General features: G+C 40.1%; 1 protein-coding gene and 1 long non-coding RNA gene across 14 annotated transcripts in view; one reads left to right on the top strand and one right to left on the bottom strand.

Moving 5' to 3' along the window:
• Positions 1–19394, bottom strand: part of KHDRBS2 (KH RNA binding domain containing, signal transduction associated 2) — a 356668-nt gene extending 337274 nt beyond the window's left edge. For all 13 annotated transcript variants that reach the window (XR_008436254.1, XR_008436252.1, XR_008436255.1 and 10 more), the window contains exon 1: positions 19248–19394. Coding sequence is in view for 4 of the 13 variants with exons in the window: in XM_053973490.1 (XP_053829465.1) it covers positions 19248–19338 (91 nt within the window). In the remaining 9 variants the exon portion in view is untranslated. The remainder of the gene's footprint in view (positions 1–19247) is intronic.
• On the top strand, positions 7505–11561 carry LOC128805045 (uncharacterized). Its single transcript, XR_008436261.1, has 3 exons — positions 7505–7628; positions 10841–10926; positions 11476–11561. It is a non-coding gene; the product is annotated as an uncharacterized LOC128805045 (long non-coding RNA).
• Positions 19395–22082: the final 2688 nt, after the last annotated feature.

Below are 22082 nucleotides of genomic sequence, written 5' to 3'. Positions count from 1 at the left end.
TTACCCATTAAGTTAGTTACCCAAACCTAGGTATATCTTACCGCATCACACTTATAATCTGAAGCTTCATACAGACCTGGACAGGACTACCTAATCAGAAATTACACATATAAGGAAATTCGGCCCTCATGCAGCTTCCTTTTCATCACCATCAACAGCATTAACTCTGGTAATACTGCAATTTCAGAAGCAAACTACTTTTCTAGTTGTTTTCATCATAATCCATTTTTAAACCATACCTAAGTTATGCTACTTCCTCTGTCACTATTCATTTTCTTTGCAGCATACTATGAAGAATCTTATCAAAGGCCTTGTGAAAATCCTAGAACATTATGTCTGACAGGTAACCTTTATGTATTTTGCCTACTTTTTTTTCAAAGAACTCTGACAGACTAAAAAAGAACACTCTTCCTTAGAGAAATTCTGATACTTTTCCTGCATCACACTACACAAACATACTACTCAATCTTTAACGATAACCTTCACCTTAACCAAAATTCTCAAGAAAACTCCTAGACTGTAACACACTATGTCCTGCCTTCTCCAATAAGGACAATATCACAGTACTGACACTACAGTCTTCTTTAACAATTACTGGTTGGAAATACAATCTGCTCTACCAATTTTCCATTTTCATAACTGGTTTGATTCAGAGTATTTAAAATGTGCATAATGCTCTAAATATATATAACATTTCATAGACACAGGTAAAGTCTGAGCTGTGAAATTTATAACCTACTAATAAGGCTATTTAGAGAAACATTATCCAGATCTAATTAATTTCTGCTTTATTGCAAATGGGTATTTCTACAGAGAGAAAGAATATTTGATTCAGTCAGATGTTTTATGAAATAATAATCTTGACTCTCAGTTTAGAGAAACACAAAGTGAAAGCGAAACAAGTAATATATAACTAGAAAACTGTATTATACAGGTATGCATATGTGTGTAACTAGATAGAGTGTGTGCATATCTATATAGTTATACCATCAGTACAAGCTTCTATAAAATGAAAGACTGATAATTACTTTCTGAAAGATTAGGGAATTAATTAAAACAAAAAGGAAAGCATATATACTAATACTCAATCTTGAACTACTGTGTTGCAAATTAGATTGTTCACATCAAAATACACTCTCAAAGCTCTTTGTTTGCTACAATATCATGGTAGTTTTCACATGTGCAATTCAAATCTCAGGTTCAAAACTGGGATTGATTCCTTCTCAGAAAACATGAACCTCAGACCTTTCACAAGTGGTTGATGAGCTAAGGGACACGTTGTACTTAGAGATAGCATTCCACCATTTTTTTGGTTGGTTGGTTGCTTTTTTGCCTCACTGGCATCTCTCTAGCCTATTGACACAAAAGAAAGTGGCTTGAAGCAGAGGCAAAATGCCTCTGCAGGTCCTGGCAGATTAGGAAATAGTGGCCTTCTCTGGCAGTCATTCTTGGAAACGCTAGCTGGGGGAAAATCAGCTGAAGCAGCACAGAAGAGAAACGAGCCAGCAGTTTTACCTCCAAGCAAACTAATGTACATGTGACTCCTGGGGAAGAACTGCTTAAGGAGGAAAGAGCTACAATATCTGCATAGTTATGCCAAGATGCCATTGCTCTCTGGAAGCAGACTCGGTATGTTTTGCTGGTGACTGACTGCTGAACTACACTAGCCCAGTTTATACCATCTGCTGTGCTAACTTTACACAGAACTGATTTGCTGTGGGGTTTTTGGGAGATGTTGGGCTAACTATTGTGTCTCCATTTTTTATGTTTCTTTGTACCTCCACACTATTTCCAGAAAAAAAACTGGGGAAAAATTAAAATAAAAAATAAAATAATTGGCTTAAGAAACATTAAGTGTAGGAAAACCAGCAATAGTTGACCATGTGGAGAACACACACAGACAGACACCAACTGTGTTCAAGCAGAACAGAACTGAATGTCTGTGTGAGTTGGTAAAGTTCTGGCAACAGAGTTAGGAATAAGAAGGGAAACCTTCTCTGGCACTGAAAAGCAGGTGGAAAAGCCAAAAGTATTATCTGTTTGATTGATTAGGGTTATTTTCGTAAGACTGATTTTCATGAGCCATCTTTACTCTCAAAATTTTAAAACAAATGTGTTTGTAGAATACAGTAGTTGTATTTGGGTAGAAAAGTAATTTAAAATTAATACTTCATCTATGTTTGACCAATATTATAGTTTTTCTTCTCCTTTATACTGGAATTTGGTGTTTTAAAATACATGAATGATGACACCTCAGAAGAATATAACTACCAAAACCAACTAATTCACAGGTGTATTTTCGTCCTTACAAAGTAAATTTACATTGACTAGCAATGTGTTTCAGTAATGGAGCTATTCACTGCTTTTTGCCATAAACCAAGTCACACTTTTAGATTAAGCTGGAATTAAAGGAAACACTATTAAGTACATTTCTGACTAGCACAAAGGGACATTAAAGATGATAACAGATAACATCAAGAAATCCAGAGCTAATGAATTCTTCTCGCAGCCTAAAAAAAAAAATATGATTAATACAGCAAGGTAGTCTTAAAACATGAAAGATCTTGGAATAGTTTTGGGTTAAATACTACTTAGATCAATCATTTTTTAGTTCTCAGACTAGTTAAATATAATAAAACTAATACTAATTTTATAGAGGTATGACATGGCACAAAGCTCAAGCAAACAAATCCTGACTAGAACTGTACTTGCTTCACATAATGGAGGTCACTTGCATGGCATGGTCCAGAAACTGTGTATCAGTTGGGATTCTGGTTAGGATAAACATCCTTCTTCAGCTGTCAGGAGGGCCTCTGCAACAGGGCCAAAGAGATTCCAACTGCTTTGTGGCAGCTAGCAACAAAGCAAGAGGAAAGATGAGAACAGGAAGGCAAAGAGACAGAGGCAGAAGTCTTTGGGGAAGAAAAAGGATGAGGAGACATCACTGTAAGTGACTTGGAAAACTGGCTGAGATAATGTTAATACTGCCAGTAAATATATTTGAAAAATCAAGATTTTTGAAAATTTCAAAAGACTGAAAAGGCTAAAATACTATCAAGGTTCAACAGAGGAAAACAAAATTATAAATTATTAGTAGAAATTAATAAAGTATCTCTAAACATTAGAAAGATACCAAATAATTGCTAACTCAGACTTACTACAAATCATGGGATATCTGCTTTTGCAACCAACAAATTTCTAAAGACTCCTGAAAATACTTCATCTTTTTAAACCACGTATCATCTAGATGAATAATGTTCATTTCTACTGAACATAAATATTCTTTTTGCACCAGTGCTCTAGAAGGGTTATGGTATGTCATGATTTCAATGGGATGTCTGGGAAGACATGAGCAAAATATATTCCTTCTATTAAAACTGCAGATAATTTTTTCAATTGGTAAAACCCAAGGAGCAGTTAAACAAAACTGAGCTTAGAACAATGCATCAAAAATGAGACAAACCCTATAAGAAGAGCTAGGAGTTCATTTTGTTTAACTGTATAAGAGTTCTATCAATAATATACCCATATTTTAGGATGAAACCGCATGCACATCCAGAATTTTTAGGCAGCCCATAAAGCTTCAGTATTACATTTAAATTTGAAAGAAGACTGTACAAAAGGAAAATAAAATTTAAAATTCATACTTTCAAATTCTTTTTTTTCTTAATTCCTCTTAATTTAATCTTAGAATTGCAATTTTCCACTGTTTTGGTGGACTTAGAGATTATTTAATGGGAATTTTTCAAGCTGAAGATCAAACAGAGCTTTACTAGAACAGTTTTTAAAACATAAAACTGACATTTGATGTATTCAAAATGCAATTATCTTTTAGACTACCAAGAATCTACCAGCTTAATAAAAGCTCAGGTTAAGGAACCCATATTTAAAGTGTCATTGAGATAACTGCATTTGACTTTTTTTGCTGGCTGTAAGAACTTTCAGTAGCCATTTGATTATGTGATCTAAATGTATAAGTGATAAGCAAAACAGGAGTTAGCAAGTGGCAATTTAAACACCTCCTGCAGCCCATCATGCCTTAAGAGACATAGTATGTTTTTAAAATAAAACTCTAGAGATGAAATGCTGGCCTGCTTCCTGCAAGAAAGAACTCCAGGGTAAAGAAGTCCAGACACTGTCAGAGAAAAAATAAAAAGAAACTGAATATGTAAGAGTCATATGCCAAACAGGAACAGGCACACAGCTGCCAAATACAATCATCACTAGAGATTAATGCAACTCCAACCTGCATTAGTTTTAATAAAAAACTATTTTTCAAGCTGCTGCACTAGGTTAGCACTTAGCATTGCTGAACCTGGAGAGAGAGTTGCAGTGTCAAATGAACAGAATTGAACAACACTGATCTCATTCTAAGCAGAAAATTATATGCTCACTTCTGCAGCACGGTTTGTTATCTGAGCAGGAAAAACCAGACACAGCCACTCAGTGTTTGGGTTCTTGGTAAAGCTTACACCATTCTCTTTCTGCATCCATCCACCTATATTAGTATGAGTCCTAAAAGGCCTGTGTTAGAGGCAGTAATGCTTTATTTGGTCTGTAGACTTGCAGTAGTCCTCAAGTTAGGAACACCCTCGTAGAGTGCACACAGTAGTGCACAGGTCTCTTGGAATTTAATCCCCAAGATGCTGCCCCAGAACTGCATCACAGTTTCTGTCATCTCATTCCACTCACTTTGCTTTTGTGATGCTTACAAAGTCCCAAACTCAGCTGCCCAACATTTCTGCACACTCTTGTTAAAAAGAAACAACTTTACAGCACTGCAATAGTAGAATTTTATTAGTAGGTATCCCATTTTAATCTGCTTATTCTTTGAGCAAGTATGTTGTCTGTAATCTTCCATACTCCCTTATTATTCCAAAAGGTTAATGTTCTGCTTGTGTTTTGCTTACTGCTTATTCTTGGTTCCACAGCAAGTGTATCAATATAACATTGCATGTAGGCTTGCACCCAAGGTAAGAGAAAGCAGTAGATACCCTACACCAGCCATGGTAAGCAGATAACCTTTAGCCGATATAAACAGACTGATGAGAACTTTTTTCTATTTAAACAAAAAAGCAAGTCACACACAGGTTCCATTTCTAGGTAAGACCAGATACTGCATAAAAAAAGAGAACTACAAAAAAATACAGTAACACAACCAACAAAGCTATTGAAAATTAGAAAAAATCACAATGCAGGAAATCAAGTGCTAGCATTTCAAAGGAGGCTTCTAGCTGAATCCAGACTACTGGACTGAAATTGATGAGATGTGTTGAGTTGACCACCAATGCTGCTTTATCACTGCCCTCTTCAGCTGGACAAGGGAGAGAAAATGCAGCAAATGGCTCCTAGGTTGAGATAAGGGAAAGGAGGGATCCACTCACTGTTTATTGACACCAACAAAAGAGACTTGACTTGGGAAATTAACTGAATTTATTACCAATTAAATCAGAGAAGGCTAATGAGAAATAAAACGAAACCTTACAATCATCTTCCCCCCTCCAACCTCTCCCTTCCTCCCAGTCTTAATTTTTGTTGAGGAATCCATTCAGTGCCAGTATCTCAGTGAGCAGCTGCAGCAGGAGCCACAGGTTGAGCTCTGGGACCACGAGCCCGAGGTGAGAGGTCAGGAGTTGCTGACCCTTTGCCCAACAAAGGGCTTGGGGACCTGTGGCCTGGCCAGGGGACCAGAGACACAGAGACACAGCAGAAGCCGAGGGTTCCAGGCTTTCCTGTGCTTAGACTGTGGGAGGATAAAAGGCCAGGGGTCCTTTGGTCAGGGTTCCTCCTCAGAGGCACCAGCTCAAACTGGTTTTCTGTTATTTAGCTACTGCACCAAGATTAAATGATTTTAAGGATTGCTTGATCTGAGACTGCTGTGGGAAACCTGGGTTTGAGCCAGCTGAAGCCTGGTGTGACTGTGTGAGTGTGGGGGTGTAGCTGCAAAGGGGCCTCGGTCCCTGCTCAGGTGTGTGAGCGTGACTGACAGAGTGGCTCCTTGAGGGATGGGGAGGGAAGTTTTTTAAACCTTTATTTCTGATTCTCTCTTTTGTTGCCCCATTGGAGGTGCGAGTCATTGAGGTTGGTTCATCACACATTGACGCTGCCACTTCTTCCTCTTCAGGGGAAGGACTCCTCACACACCTCCCCTGTTCCAGCATGGAGTCCCTCCCATGAGAGACAGCCCTCCACAAACCTTCCTAAAGCGAGTTCCTTCCCACAGGCTCTAGTTCTTATAAACTGCTCCCTTGTGGGTCCCTTCTTGTAATTTCCAATGCATTACACTACAATAACCATGAAACCACCTTCTTGCTTCTGTGATCTTACTGAAATGCTGGTTTTGACTTTGCTGCTGCAAAATCTTTTGTAGCCTGTTATGATTGCAAACAGCCATATGAGGATCCCTCCTTCCCTATTCCTCAACTTTCTCACATGTTCTCACTTTTTCTCTGGTAATTTATTCCAGCTACATGCTGCATTGTTTTTACTTCCTTCATGCTTGTACTCTTACTCTAGCTTCCCTTCCAGTTATTTCAAGTTTAATTCTCTAGCTTGTCTCCTATCTCTCTCACATTGTCTCCTCTATTATCCCAACTTTTAGTAGCTGTTTAATGATAATTCAGGCAATGAGCAATCGAGAGGTTTGAGGTTTTGTAGATTTTTTCTTTAAATAGTGCTCATTCACACAATTCAATTCACATAGACTTACTTGCTCTTCAGGGAATTTATTCAACTAAACTCTGGTGCCTTAGACACATGCTGGTTTCCTCTACTCAAAGATTTTTGTTTCCTAAAAAACAAACTAATAATATCCAGCCCAGCATTCTCCCTTCTTTTCCAACTGTCCTTCCAATCCATTATCAGTTTTCTTTGCTGCAACCACGTAAATAAATAACTCAAAGATATCTGTGTGTGTTTAACTTGAAAAAACACAGGATGCTGGTTTTTAAAAAGTGCATTTGATAAGCATGCAGGTGGTTATCATTACCTCATGCCTGGAAATATAGGGAAGACAAATGATGAAAAGAATGAATAAGATACATGTTTTACAACTTAATGTGTTTGACATCTGTTGAAATCAGAATAGCATGTGTGAGTACACAAAAACTAGAATAAAATCAGAAGGGAGCAGAAGCAGCTTGCTATTTAAGAAACAAAGAAATACCTAGAAGCTGTTATTGTTGTTGTAAGAGGTACATTAAGAACAACTGGATTATTTTGCAAAACAAAGAACAGTGCAGTGTAGACCCTGTTGTGAGGGCAGGAAGGCCTTCATATGTAGGCCCGGATGATGCACGGGTTATTGGCTGGTACACTTGAAGAGAAAATCAAGAATTTCTAAATAAATTAACTGAGAGAAAGGATGGAGAAATCATAGGTTCAATACTTAACTGTAAAAGACCAAGGGTTACCAAAGCAAATAAACCTATTAGAGATGGCAGTGGAAAGCTCGCTCATGGCTATCTCCACAGGCAAGAGACCAACTGAACTGAAATGTGGAATGAGCAGGTAATAGGAGCAGTGACACTTGGGAAGGAGGCATCTCCAGGACAGAATCCAAGGCTCAATGATAACATTTGTGGGCAACTGCATTTTGCAATGGTCAGTTTCCTAACAAACAACAAATGGTAAAAACATTATTATGTACTACCGCCATATACTGATATAGCACCTCACACCTACCTCCTATGGCCTGTAATCCAAGTAAGACAATGGCATCCCATGACATAGGACAATCACAAAAGGGAAAACAGAAGAATTATGAAAAAGAACAATAAAAAGAAAGTGAATATTAATTAACAACTTCCAGGTGCAAGATCCTCACTACAGGGTGCAAAAGACTGAGTGACTTATTATGCACCTGTACATATAAAGTAGTAGATACTACGACTTCCCTTGCCCCCCACCTCCTGGTCCGCTATGTAGCTTAAGCAACAGGCTTCCATACATCCAGTTCCTGGGAAAAAAGCCCTAGAGGGCTTTTGTACCCAACAGGATCATTGAGTGAGGAACCATGGAATAGATGGCACCCAGAAAAGATGGTCAGTGGGCATGGGATATTCAACCACTTCACAAGAAGCAACACCAACAACCAAAGAAATTATGTATTTCAGCCTCTAAAGAAAACTTTTACTAGCAGTAATTATTCCTCAAACACGTCTTCCCAGATTTTCTCAAAAAGGCATGTGCTGCATCATCCCTCAGTCTGATGTTCATGCAATTTACCAACACCAGAGAGTCACTTCTAAAGCTCCACACAGAAATAATGGACTTCAACATGAGTTATACCTCAATTCAGGCACATGAGAACAATCTCAAAATTAACTTTGAACATCAATACCCACATTTTCTAATGACTGGATGTTTTTAAAGTTGTAGTAAACAGTTGAAAGATATCCCTTTAGGAATGAACACAAATGGACATCAAAGACTTGACTTTTTCCCCTGCAGCTGTCAGGTATTTTTCTTAAAGTGATGTTATGATAGCTGAGATTAGCTGGCACCTGAAAACTCCTTTTTAAAGGTCTCCAATAAATTGTTACTGTAAAATGGTACTATTTTTCTTTCAGAATAACTCTTACAGTAAGATCATTATCTCAGCAGTACTTAGACTTGCCTCTGGACCAAACATCCCTTCCCAGTCCATGTACCTCAGGCTATAAGCATTTATATCATGAGACATGGGGAAGTTGTAGAATTCAGAGGTCACAAGCTTATGGCCTTTATACTACTCAGTATTCAAATGAGGGACAAAATTCCTAAGGGCCTTTTGTCAGCCAGATGAAAAAGCACCCTATAGACTACTATAGGCAATAGAGATGTCTCACAAATATGAGACAGTTTTACTTTAATTCACTCACTTATCCAATGGAAAGAAATAGATAATGAGTTGCTGTCTGCACTGAAAGCTCCTAGGACAAACACAGGGCCACACTGAAATTTGTAATGACTGAAATTATACCCTCCAATACTGAATTAATGAACAAAGATGGTGTTAAAAAAGTATCCAAAACTTCATGTCTTGGCAAGTGATCAGCTCAAAAACACTTTAGTCAAAATCTAAAATCACTTTGATATCAATAGCAGCATCATATACAAAGTGAAGCTGAAGGCAGAAGCAATACAATGCAGATACTTTGAGCAGAGTCAGAGTTAAGAGAACTTGCTTTTACTAACCAGTATTGTGTTACTTAGCACGGCTTTTTAAGTTATAAACCATAATAGAAGAGTTTTCCAACATAGGGATAGGATAACACTATTAATACTATTTTTTTAAGCTTTGGAAAAGGTTTTGATGTTGTCCTCTGTCTGTACCTGTTGGCAGAAATCCCAGAAGCCACCTGTGCAATAGAATTAGGAGTGAAGAATGTATTTTTGGAATGCACTGAAAAAATGTGTCATTTTCAATCAAGTAGCAAAAAGAAAAAACTTGCCCCAAATCCCTAATTTACTTCCTCTCATTCACACATCCATGAAACACAAAATAGCGAACATTAAGTGAGGACTTCTGGAAACTTTAATTAAGTTTTATTCAGATAAAACAGATAGATAAAAGTAGTATAATAAGCATTTGAAAATGCTGTTGGTTTATTTAAAAAAATAAAATCAAATTCAATTCTTTTTGAAAAGCTTCTGTTAAAAATTACTTTGTTTTGATACTGTTGTATTTCATGTGTTCAGAGGGATCCCATAGGTGTTTGCCATCCATATATATGTGTTAAGTTACCCAGTAAATAAACACAACAATCTATGTTACAGTGATTCTCCCAGTTTTATACTGAACAGCAACTGAGATCTTCCATGTTAATAATATTTACAATTCATAGCAGCTTCTAATTATTTTCTATTTGTCTCCAAATCAGGACATCTTAAGTCCTTAGATGGATGCAGAATCACATCGAGTTCCTGCTTTGTGTCAAAACCAACCTGCTCTATTTCCACTTTATGCTGAAAACATCTCCCACTTCCACCACAAGAAGCACTTGGATAGCTTACAGTACAAACATTACTTTAAAAAATCATTATATCAAAATATTTCTACCAAAAACTTAGTCCTCTCTTCCCCCTTGCATCTGACATATCATTCCAGATTATTCATACATTTCGGAGCAGCAAGAGACTTTTTGTGCTGAACAGATGGTTTGTGTGTTCTAACAAGCTGGTACTGCATGAACATCTTTCTGTCATGCACAATTCAACATAAACTACTGTATTTCTAGACTACCTCACAGTTTGGTCTTCAGAAAAAGAAGAGCAACAAAATAGGTAACATGAACACCTGTTTTCCCACATTCACTGCTGACCTCAGACCCCTTTGACATTGATGAGTAAAAACCTTCTTCACAGACTTATGCACAATCTGATCTGTTGGTGTTCACACTAAACCATTTGCAGCAAGTAAAGAACAAACCAACCACTCCTGTAACAGCAGCAACAGCATATGGACAGCCCCTAATAAATCAAAGAGAATCAGGGCATTCTGCAATACTGTATTTAGAAAGACAGAATGATCTTTTTAAATAGGAGTGTAGGATCAGGAAAAGGAGCCCATGCAATACAAGAACTGGGTGTGGCAGATTACCCACCAATGGCTTTTGAGCATAGTAATAAATTGATATAATTCATTTATTTACCTGGATCTACAAGTATGAGAACAATGTTATTTCAAATTTTACAATGGGCTAAATCCTACTACTTTGCATACAAGTATTAGTGAAATAACTGCAAATCTGTACCTGTGCAAAAGTTAAAGCTATTAGATAGCTCTAATGCCCTATGGAGACACAAGGATAATAAGCATCATTTACCAAAACCAACTCTCTATTTTCTTGTTGAACAGCTATCTGAAGACAGGAAGGAGAAAGGTCTCCTGGAATTTATTTCATCAGTCCTTAATTTGCCCTTCAAACAACAAAAGAAGAGACAGTAAGTCACTTAAATTTGGTGCTGCTCCTTTCAGGAGAACTGGAGAAAAATCAGTTTAAGTTAAAATGGGAAAGTCAGGGAAACAGCTCCATAGCTGCAGCAAATCAGTGTAGTTCTAAGTATTTAGGAAGAACAATGTTTCATTCTTTTCCCAGCTGGAGCTCACATTCTGACTTCAGAGCAACCCCAAAATGTTCAACACCAAAATGTTCTTTCCACAATCTCAAAAAAGACAAAATGCAACAAACAACTTTGCTCAGAAATATTTAGAAAAATCAGCAATATGAGCCTTCATTAGCAGAAACACAGTGACAAAAATTTACACTGTGACAGGTAAGTTTACTCAATTTTTCAATACTGAAAAGCCATTTTAAAACATACACACATGGTCCCTGATTTCATGGCAAGTTCTCTAACTTCAAGTATTTGAAAGAGAGCTTTGAAACATACACTTAAATCCCAGGGAACATTGGGAACATTCAGCTAGGAGAGTTGTTTTCTTTCTCCAGTGCTCAAACCTCTTAGGAAAACTTTTTCCTTGATTTGCAGTGCTGCTATTTGGAAGCTGACTGATTATGAACCAGGGACTTTGATCCCTACTTTTCCTGAAGACACACCAGTAAGCAAAGCCAAAATGCTTCTACTACAGAACAAATAAACATTCTGTTTCAGATCCAAAGCAGAGCAAAAAGGAGGAGTGCAGGTTTTGATAATTCTCTTACTGACTAGCACACACTATTATTTTTTCTAATAGTTACATTGATTACCAGAATTCAAAGTATTTTATGAATCAAAAGCTTTTGACTTCTTTTCTACATCTGTCAGTGTAACCCTTACAACAAGGGACAGATGCTAGAATAAGTGATGAGCACTCCAGGAGGTGCAGAGAAATTCTAAAACAGCAGTGACCTGCCCTGTGTCTTTCAGCCTTTGCATCATGCTAACCCAAGAACAATAAACAGGAATGCCCAGTGCAAGCAGAGCATTTGACAATTTTAACATGTCTCTGGTTATATCATATGCAGCCATACATGACCATCAAGACTTTGTACCATCTTAATTTAAATGTGGATTATCTTCAATATTGCCATATTAGAATTATTAGAAGTTTCACTTGATAATTTTTTTCAGAATTCAAACTAAAAAATTCCCTTTCAACAGCAAAGGTTCTGAGTCTGGAACAGAACATTACATACATTATTTCAGGAGGTTTTTTGAAGGGGTTGGGGGAGTTGGAGGTTTTTAATCTGCTGAAAGTCTTAAATAATTATTCTAGTTTTTATTAGTTTCAGCCCTTTTTAGGATAAGGAAATAGCCATACTAATTTCCAGCAGGATTCTAATTAAAATATGACAGGATTTACAGAGGACTGTAATAACTAGGATTATTTCTGCCTGCAGATTTTAAAAAGAGTAATTTTGTACCAAAAGTAATAAGAATACTACACATTTCTTATGAAGCTCTTTTCACGTAGAGATCTCAAAGGTTAGAATGAAATTCAGCATCAGTCTACATCTTACAGATGCGAGTTTTAGAATGAATTCACTGAAGATATGTACGACAAGCCAAGATTCCATGTACTATGCACATCTGATCTTTACACAAGTATCAAGGTTTTCCATTTTTTCTGGTCAGACTGCACAATCTTATTTGTTTATACAACCAAAGATTAAACTGCAGCATCAGTAAAGTTCTATACTTTACACACTTGATTTTAAAAACTGTCTGCTTCCTTGCTTATTCTGATATAGTGCACTGATACCCATCCAAGGACTTAAAAATGCAAGGTGAAGAAAAGATGAATGCATACCTTCCCAATACTTAGCAGGGTCCACCTGCAAAACTGATTTTTTTTTCTATTGTGTATGCTTTCTTAACACTTCAAATCCCTGATGAAAACACTCTATCATTTATTCTCAAGATATTTTAAAGAAAATTGTATATTCTAAGATCAGCTGTAACAACACTGAATTTTCCTCCACATTCAGCAGTTTGGTGGAGAAAATAGATTTAATTGAAGCAGTTAAAAACAGCATATTTTTGAAAAGGCACTCTAACCCTGAACTGAGGCACCAGGTGACTGCAGTGACCCTGCTGATCAGAAACCAACTATTTCATAAAAGCAGCATTTGTAGCCTACAGTACAGCTACAAGGCACCGAAAGGTGTAACATATTCCCATTTTAATAAACCTTGAAGAACTACTAAGCAGCAGCTACATTTATGCCTTCTAAAGTAAGGCCCAAGACATCTCATACTTTGAGCCTGAAACCTGTGTCCCTGTGTACGGAGGAACTGTTTCACTCTCATGGCACTGCTTTGGTGGGTTAGGCAGATGTTCAGCCTTTATTGGAAGACTCATGCACAGGTCATAGCAGATTTTATAGACTACTAAATAGCCCAGCATGCTCCAGCGAATCTCGTTGTCAGTATATATTATCTGCATATTGCCTAAATGAGAAAAGTATACATCCAATGAAGAAGAATTTGATGTGCCTGTTGGACCCGACTAGCCCTTTCCCAGAAGGTCCCAGGATATGAAGCTCTATTTTGGCATGTGGAGCCCAATCATGCCACCTCCTGGTTAGGAATGGCCACTCTATTCTACACATTACACACGTGTTCAGTGCTTAGGAAGTTGACAGGAATGTTCTACTCAGCTGTCCAGGTATTCTGCCTTCTTGTGGTACTAGCCACAAATATTAACAATTTCCCAAATTCTTGAATTTTAAAATGCTTACTTAGAGTATAGAGGAAGAGAGAGGGACAGTTACAGCAGTTGCACTCTGAATGTATACACCAAGGAGACTAAATATGACATAAACTTACTAACAATTCCCAGGACGAGTAAAAAATATTCTTCTTCAAGGAAAACATTCATGTTGCCAAAATACTAGCACTTTGTTGATGAGGCTATAGGTATCCAGATAAACTTCAGCAAATACCTTTGACATTCCCCTGAACAGTTGGTACTAAGTTCTGCTATTTGCACTAAATCACACCTTTAGCAGCTCTAGTGATTCAAACAACACTATTTAAAGAGCAAAGCATCTTTTATTTTAAACCAGGGTATCAGAATCTAACCTTCAATTACTGCACTCATATTGTTGCCTCCTTGCAAAACAACTTACTGTGTTTCAAAGTACATGTTTTCTGAGATTACAGATCAAATGGTCCTAAGTGGCTTCAGATGTCTGAAATAATTTTATTATTTTTATTTTTTAAATCACATCTATCATTTCTTTTTTCTCTCCTCTGAAGCAAGTCTGCCTTTTATGACTAAGAAGCTGGGGTCAATACAAACATAACATTTGCTTTGTTATACTCATTCTAACATTTTATAATATTTTGTTTTCCATAAATCTGATTATCACTTGTGATTCATCTGCATTACATTCTACAAGGCAAAAGTATGTCCTATTGGCTATACCAGTCAACAGATCATATTTGTATTACAAGGACTGCCTGATAGCCCACTAAACGCAATAGAAAAATTCCCATTCACTTTAGTCAGCTTTGAACTAAGTCCGTAATGCCTAGCACATCACTACTTTATAGAAATCCTAAGTATCTTGTATTCATCTAGAGTTTGCACTTTCTATTGAAAAGGCTCCAAATGATCAATACAAATCTAGTTTCTAATGAAACCAAGGTACCTAAAATACACGCTCTGAATGTTTCCTGAGTCAACTCAGGTTGACTACAGGGAATTTCCAGTGCGTTTCTTGAGACAGCAAAGCAAACAATGATTAATACCAACTATTTTGTGAATACAGATTTCTTCTCACCTGATGTAAACATCAGGAATAAAAGAAACAATAAGCAGAATAGTGACCGCTCCCAGATTAATATTAATGTATGAATTTACATTTACATTTTACATTAATCTTATTTTAGTCAAACGGCTTGTTGAGCCAAGCGAACTCATAAATTTCCAAGCATATTTTCACGAGTAGTTTTCAATGAAAAAAATTATAAAAACTAAAAAGTATCAGAGGCCTGGTTTTAGCAGGGCATAGGCTTGATCAACAGCCTAGGGCTAAGGATATTATTGTCACATTCTGTATTTCCAAGACAAACAACTTTCATATAACAACTTTATTATCCCAGGTTTTTAACAAAAACACATACTCATGAACTAAAGTTGCATTCCTATATGAAAAGAAAATCAATCTCCAATAGTCCAAATAAACCCCAAACCTACATATGACAGTGTATTAGTTGAAATACTGAATATAAGACAAAATAAATTGCATTATGTCAACAGTTTTCTACTAGACAGAACTCCCACTGCAAGCTTGTATGAGAGAACCTACTAATGCTCAGTGTAAAGGCTAATGTTTTGAATAATCATGTCCCATCCTACAAAAAGCCTGTATGGGGATGATAGCTGAGCTATACGAGTCTAATTTACACAACTTGGAGATTTAATGAACTCTGCTATGCCACATGGAATGACCTAGGGACTTAATTCAAGATTAAAGGCCTGATTCTCATTGCCTTCAGAATGCCAGCTGAAATTCTGAGGTCAATTGCACTGTCATTATAAGAGAGAAAAATTAGCTACCTCATTACCCTAGTAATGCTGATATTTCCATGGGGAGAGATGCTCTTACTTTGGCCAGCTCTTTCCAATAGGTCTTTCTCCTTTATGTTTATATTACAAAACACAGAGCTGGTTTTAAGAACACACTATGCAAGATATTCCAAGGCTGCATACATATAAAGACACACACACACATATAAATATATATATACACACACATATATATAATCAAAAAGTTTGACCTCAAAAAGTACATAGACAACTAGCTGACACTTTAGCCTATTAAATTGAATGCTGATATAAAACCAATTTGGAACTACCAAACACTTCCAGCTGGTTGTATCTTTCTATGTCATCCACACCTTCACAGCTGAAGTGACACACTTATTTTTATATTCATAATCACAGACATCTTACACAAAGCAATAAATATTTACAAACATGCAAAAGTAATACATATAAGGAGCTGGTAGCTTCCATGGTAGAACCGAGCAGCTCCCAGTTCTTCCTGGAGCTCTGGAGTGTGCTGCAGTATAAGCACAAGCTGGGTAAAAAAGGTACTGCCCAAGAACATGCTCTTCACTTTTGACATTTTTTATCTAATCAAGTGTTACCTCATATATTTACCAGGACATATCCTGTCTAAAAGCAGAACAATCTTACCTGAGAACATAACTACTGGTAACCAGGATACAATAGCATAATTTAAAACTATACATGAAACAGGGACACTCTTCCAGCTCTTACAACAGCCTGTACACAAAACAGTTCACTTGATACAGAAAAGTCTTTTCCAATAGATGGAGATTAGCCTATTCTTTAGAGTTCAACTACCTATTACAATTAAAAGGTATTTAATTTTCATTACTGAATGGATTATAGTCTCAGAATAAGTATGTTCAATGCATTTTGCAAAAGTTTGAAAAAACTTAGGCTGAGGCAAATATTACCAGCCACTCACAAGTCCTCCTAGTAGATGACTTACCGATGACTTTGCCATTTCTAATAGTGCAACAGTCACGTAGGATCTACTTCCACATGAAATGGGTTATGACCCATGGGAAATCAAGTATCCTCTGATTAAGGCACTCAATTGGCCATTCAGTGTTAGAATCCACAACAGATTCCCTCAGTGATTTTAAAAGAAATCGGGTTTTGTCTCCACACTTTGTATTTAAATAGCACTAGTACCTTCTTCCTTCACTAGAACCTTACCTTTCTTTATGTTGTTTGGTAAGTATACAAATAGTCTGCCAAAGGAAATGTCCCTTTTCTGGGGATTTCACCAGACCCACGTAAGGACTAAAATAAGTGATTTCTAGTCATCCCTTAATGGTGAGGGATAAATAGCTACTGATTCAAGTATGTATCTGAAATAGGTCAACCTGAAGGACACAGACCTACATATTGAAAACATAAGTAACATGCTGGTTTTAATATTAGGTTAAGTACACCAAAACACACAAAAAAAACCCATGCAACAGAATCAAACAAACAAAATAAATTATTGGGGGAAAATGGGCAGTCTTATCTTTACAAGTAAATCCACTCTTGCAAATCAGAAGCATTTTTCTGGAATACTTATTGCTTGTGTGCCCTTCTGCAGTTTCTCACAGCAACACAACTGTTCTCAACCTCAGGTTTTAGCAGTCAATATAAAACAACACAGCACTTTCAAGTCAGAGTGAATGCTTGAGGCTCTGAGCTCCAAAGCAAATCTACACTTATGCATTTGATACAAAATGTACTGGCAATCAAAAATGCTTAGGACACCATAAAAAGAACACCTGGCTGGCATCGTTATGGATGTAGCTGAATGCGCATTACATTCTAAAAATCAGAAATCCAGAGTCTGGAAAAAATGTTTCATCATTAATATAACCTAGAAATTCTTCACTACTACAGAGATCCTTGCACCAGGATCCCATTTTCTTCTGGCACTCAAAAAAGAAAATTCTGCCCATTCTACAAATTTCCTTTCTATTTATACCCAGCAGCAACCAGTGCATTAATTTTAATTTTCTTAAGTAGTAGCGTTCTTACTATGGTTAAGTGTTTTAACAGTCATTATATGTTAGACTCTAAAACAAATCTCTAGAAAGCTTGACAGATGGTGTTTTGAAGGATAACGCCAGGTACCTGGTGTGAATCTGACATTAGCATTCTCTCAGACAACTCACCTTAATTTTTAAAAAATCCAGTGAAATAATGCATAGTCCTACTTATGCTAAGAAGGAATAAGGAAATCGTTCATTTATTCAATCTCACACTTGCTCAAAATGCAACTTCTACATGAACTTGATACCTAGAAAAACCAATTTTATTTTCCTTTTACTTTTATTTGCCTACTTTCGGTTTTGTCCTTCCTGCATTTTCCTCCTTTCCCAGACACTCACACACACACTCTCAGTGGATACTTCCCCCCTCTGGGAAAAGATCGAACTGCAAGGTCCAAAAAATACATTCCTCTAAGAAATAAGGACTTTGTTTATGGTATGATTATTAGAAAAACAACTGTAAAAAGCAGCATGGCTGCCTCTTTAGCAGCAATGCAGCTATGACAAAAGGGTACTAAATGGGTCTGTATTCATACTGAAATTCAGGATGAATTTCAAAGCTATCAAACAGAAGCACTCCAACAAAACCTGGACTCGGTATCTTCATTCACAATCAATAGAATATACATTAAGGAAATACAATATAAAAACTGCTGACAGAGGAAAAACACTTACTGCTTAGCATGGTAAATCTGAATTAGTTATGATTTTCTTTAAGTCATAAACAGAACTTGGGAAATTATCTGCCACCTCTGAATGTGAGTTTATTTGAATGTGTGACTCTCAAGGGCCTGACCATACATTTCTTTGCTTTAATTTAAGAGCTTGATAGGTTGTCTTGATTTATGCATCATTCTTTACTACTTCTTTTCAACATCAGGTTCCAAGTTTGATATTTTATAAAGACTATTAAAAATCTAAGAAGAAAAACATGTATAAGAGAAACTTAATGGATTACACTTTGGCAAAAGTTGAAACTCCGTACCACGAGGTCTTCAATGAACCACTATACTGAGCAGTTATTAAAAGAGAGACTAAATGATAAACTTTTTAAAGAACCTCTAGGTGAGGTCTGACTAAAACTCTACTCCAACTAAAGCAAGGAAAGCAGGGTGAATTACGCTGAGTAACCAAATGTTATAACCAGTGTATTCTGATCTCCGCACAAAACCAAGAGGAAATCATTATGTCCTGGATGAAACTGTCATGAAATTGATAAGCCATATCAAATCAATGTCTGACATCGCTCAGTCGACTAAAACAGCGCCGCATTAACGGCATAATAGTATTACCATATAAACCTTATTACTTCAGCGTGGAAAACAGGATATAACGAATGTAATGAGACGCCAGCATCTGTCTTTGTGTAAGTGAGCCCGGGAACCAGGGGAGCGCTTCCCGCAGAGGCGACCCAGCCGCGGCAGCGCCGGCGCACGGCGGGCGGGCGAGCGAGCGCGGGCGGCGGGGAGCGGGGCACTCGCTGCTGCCGCCGGGGGCTGCTGTCGGACGGGTCCCCCAGCGCGGTTCCGGGGCGGCTCCGGGCGCCCGAACCCCCGAACCGCCACCGCCCCGAGCCCACGCACGCACGGGTCGCGCCGCGGGCCGCTCCGCCGCCCGCCCGCCCGGAAACCCGATTTCGCTCCGTGTCAGTCGGCCGGGGCCGCCGAGCGCCGACCCCGAGGAGCGCCCCGGCCGGGGGAGCGCGGCGCGGAGCCTCACCGTCTTCCAGGAGGCGCATCGCGTGAACAAAGCAGGGATCCAGGCTGTCCTTCTCGGCCATCAGCTCGGGCAGGTACTTGTCCTGCTCCATCGCCGCGGGCACGCCGGGCTCGCCGCTCCGCGCCCTCGGCCGCCCGCTCGCCGGTGGCCGCGCCGGGGCCGCCCCGCAGGTGCCGCCGCCCCTCCCGCGGCGGGCGCTGCCCCGGCCCCGCCTCCGCCTTGCGCCGCGCGGGGGCGGGCACGTGCGCGGATCGCCGCGCGCCGCTGCTCGCGCGCCTTCGCCCCCGCGCCTCCTCCTCCCGCCACTGAGCGACCCGCGGCCACCCGCGGCCTTAAGTAGGGAGGCGGAGCCAGACGGGCCCCGCCCCCACCGCTCCCATTGGCGGCTACGCCCCGCCGGGGGCAGACTCGCCGTGCTATTGGCTGTCGCCAGGCGGGGGCCCGCGGCCGGCGGGCGTGCGCGAAGGTGTGCGCCCGTGCGTCTGTCTCTGTGTGTCTGTGTGCGTCTGTGTCGTGGTTTAGGACTGGTATTACCTAATTTACTGCTTCCACTCAAACCACGCTGCAACTCGCTCTCCCCACCCTTTTCCCCATTCCCCGTGGCGGGCTAGAGAGGAGAATTGGAGGAATAGAAGGTAAAGATCACGGGTTGGAAGAAGAACAATTTACTGGAAACAGCAATGAGATAAAAAAATGAACAGTAACAGCAATGATATTAATAGCAAAAGTGTTCGAGAGAGACAAGTGAGTCTCATGCAAAATGCTCAGAATCGAGGTTACCACACCACCCCCACCCCGCACTCACTTGACTAGAGGGAGCCCCTTCTCTAAAGAAGAGACTCCCTTCCCCCACAAGCCCAGCGCTCGCAATGACCTGAGGTGATAGCGGAACAACCTTTGGGCCCTGGCCATGTCCCCTCCTGGCTACGGCAAAAATTAACTCTGTCCAGGCAGGAACCAGCACAGTCTGTGCGTCTGTCACTGCATGTGTGCCTGTGTCTGTCTGTGTGTCTGTCTGCGTGCAGCCGTGTGTGCCAGTTTCTGTGTGTCAGCGCGAGTGCGAGCACATGTGCTGTCCGTCAGTGGCGTCCATGGTGCCTGTGCGCGTACACGTGACCGTGTGCGGCTGTGCCAGTGCTGTGCCCGCGGGAGCGCGGGCACGTGTCCATGTCTGTGTGTGTTGGTGTGAAACTCTGTGTGTGTGTGTGTGTGTGTGTGTGTGAAACTGTGCGTGTATGTGTGTGTGTGTGTGAAATTCTGTATGTGTGTGAAACTGTGCATGTATATGTGTGTGTGTGTGAAACTGTGCGTGTATATGTGTGTGTGTGTGTGAAATTCTGTGTGTGTGAAACTGTGCGTGTATGTGTGTGTGTGTGTGAAACTATGCGTGTATATGCGTGTGTGTGTGTGTGAAATTCTGTGTGTGTGTGTGAAACTGCGTGTATATGTGTGTGTGTGTGAAATTGTGTGTGTGTGTGTGTGTGTGTGTGTGTGAAATTCTGTGTGTGTGTGTGTGGGAGAGCGAGCTGCGCGGGAGAGGCTGTGCTGCGGTGCTTTCCGTGAGCCTGGCGGTTGTGTCTGTGCCCGAGAGCGCGCACTGGGTCTGTGCCCCTGCGCCCGTTTGTCCGCGCGTGTCTCGGCGTGCCTGTGCCGCCGGTGTCGCTGCGCGGGCCGCCCTGCCCGTGCACGCCGGTGATCTCCTGGCAGCCGGCGTGTTGCGGCCGCGGCCCGGCACGTGTTGGCGTGGCCGTGTCCCTACGCGTGGCCGCGGCTCTGTGCCCGCCGTGACTCCGCGCCGCCTGTGCGGAGCCCCGCCCGCCTGCCCGCGCCGCTCGCCGGGCGCTGTCCGCCGTGCTGAAGCCGGGAGGCGGCGGCACTGCCCGGCTCTCTCTTCCTTCCCTTTCCGGCGCCCTGCGCAGCCCGCGGTGCCTCCCCCGAACTCCGCCGCGCTCCCCGGGTTCCTCGGCCCTCCGGGATCCGGGGAGACGCCTCGCTAAAGCGGTGCCGCATCGGCGGCGTGGCCGTGCTGGAGCTGCCAGACAGCTTCTCCCCTGAGGATATGCTCAGAGCATCAGCGACCGCTGCTCACAGACCGCGCCGAAAATGTCTGCCCGTGCCTGCTGTGCACAGCTGGAGAGGGCGCAGCAGGGGCCTGGAGGTGCTGTGGGAAAAGGGAGATCTCTGTCGAGGAATGCCGTGCTGCAGCTCCCACGGCCACGCCTGACAGAATTAGAACTATTATGCAATTAAAGTGTCTACAGCTTGGGTAAATAAAATTTATTTTAATTAGAGTTTAGCTTTAACTATACATTTACTTTAGGTTATATTTATTCAGGATTTTGTCCCAACAGATCATACAGTAATGTGTTTTGATTTTGAAAGCAAACAAAAGATTCTAAGTCATCTCAACTCATTAAAATTCCATTTGTGGAACCTCAAGAACAAGCAGTCTATGGCACCATACAGCATTTTGTGCTCAACCCCTATGTCACATTCTTTCTTATTATGTACCATTAATACTACTATCTTAGTATTTATTCTAATGAAATAGACAGTTGTTGCAATAATGCATTTATGAATGGCCTAGTATTGTTCAAGTCTTTTTGTTGCTGTAGAGGAGTTTAGATTTTATTTGTTTGTTTATGGTTTTGTTTTGGTTGGGGGGAGTTGGCAGAGGAAGAAGGAATGAAAAAGATAAAAATCAAAGCAAAATTTTTATAATGGCATCCACAAAGTTTTGAATATGTTGTACAGACATTATATAAAGATTTGGTCTGCAATGTTTTCAAAATTCTAAGATACATACAGGCAACATTTACGCAATTTCCACTTGGC

Source organism: Vidua macroura, chromosome 3 (assembly GCF_024509145.1).
Source record: "Vidua macroura isolate BioBank_ID:100142 chromosome 3, ASM2450914v1, whole genome shotgun sequence".
NCBI lineage: Eukaryota > Metazoa > Chordata > Aves > Passeriformes > Viduidae > Vidua > Vidua macroura.
The sequence above is the reverse complement of the archived record's forward strand: the minus strand, read 5'-3'. Positions and strand labels throughout refer to the sequence as shown.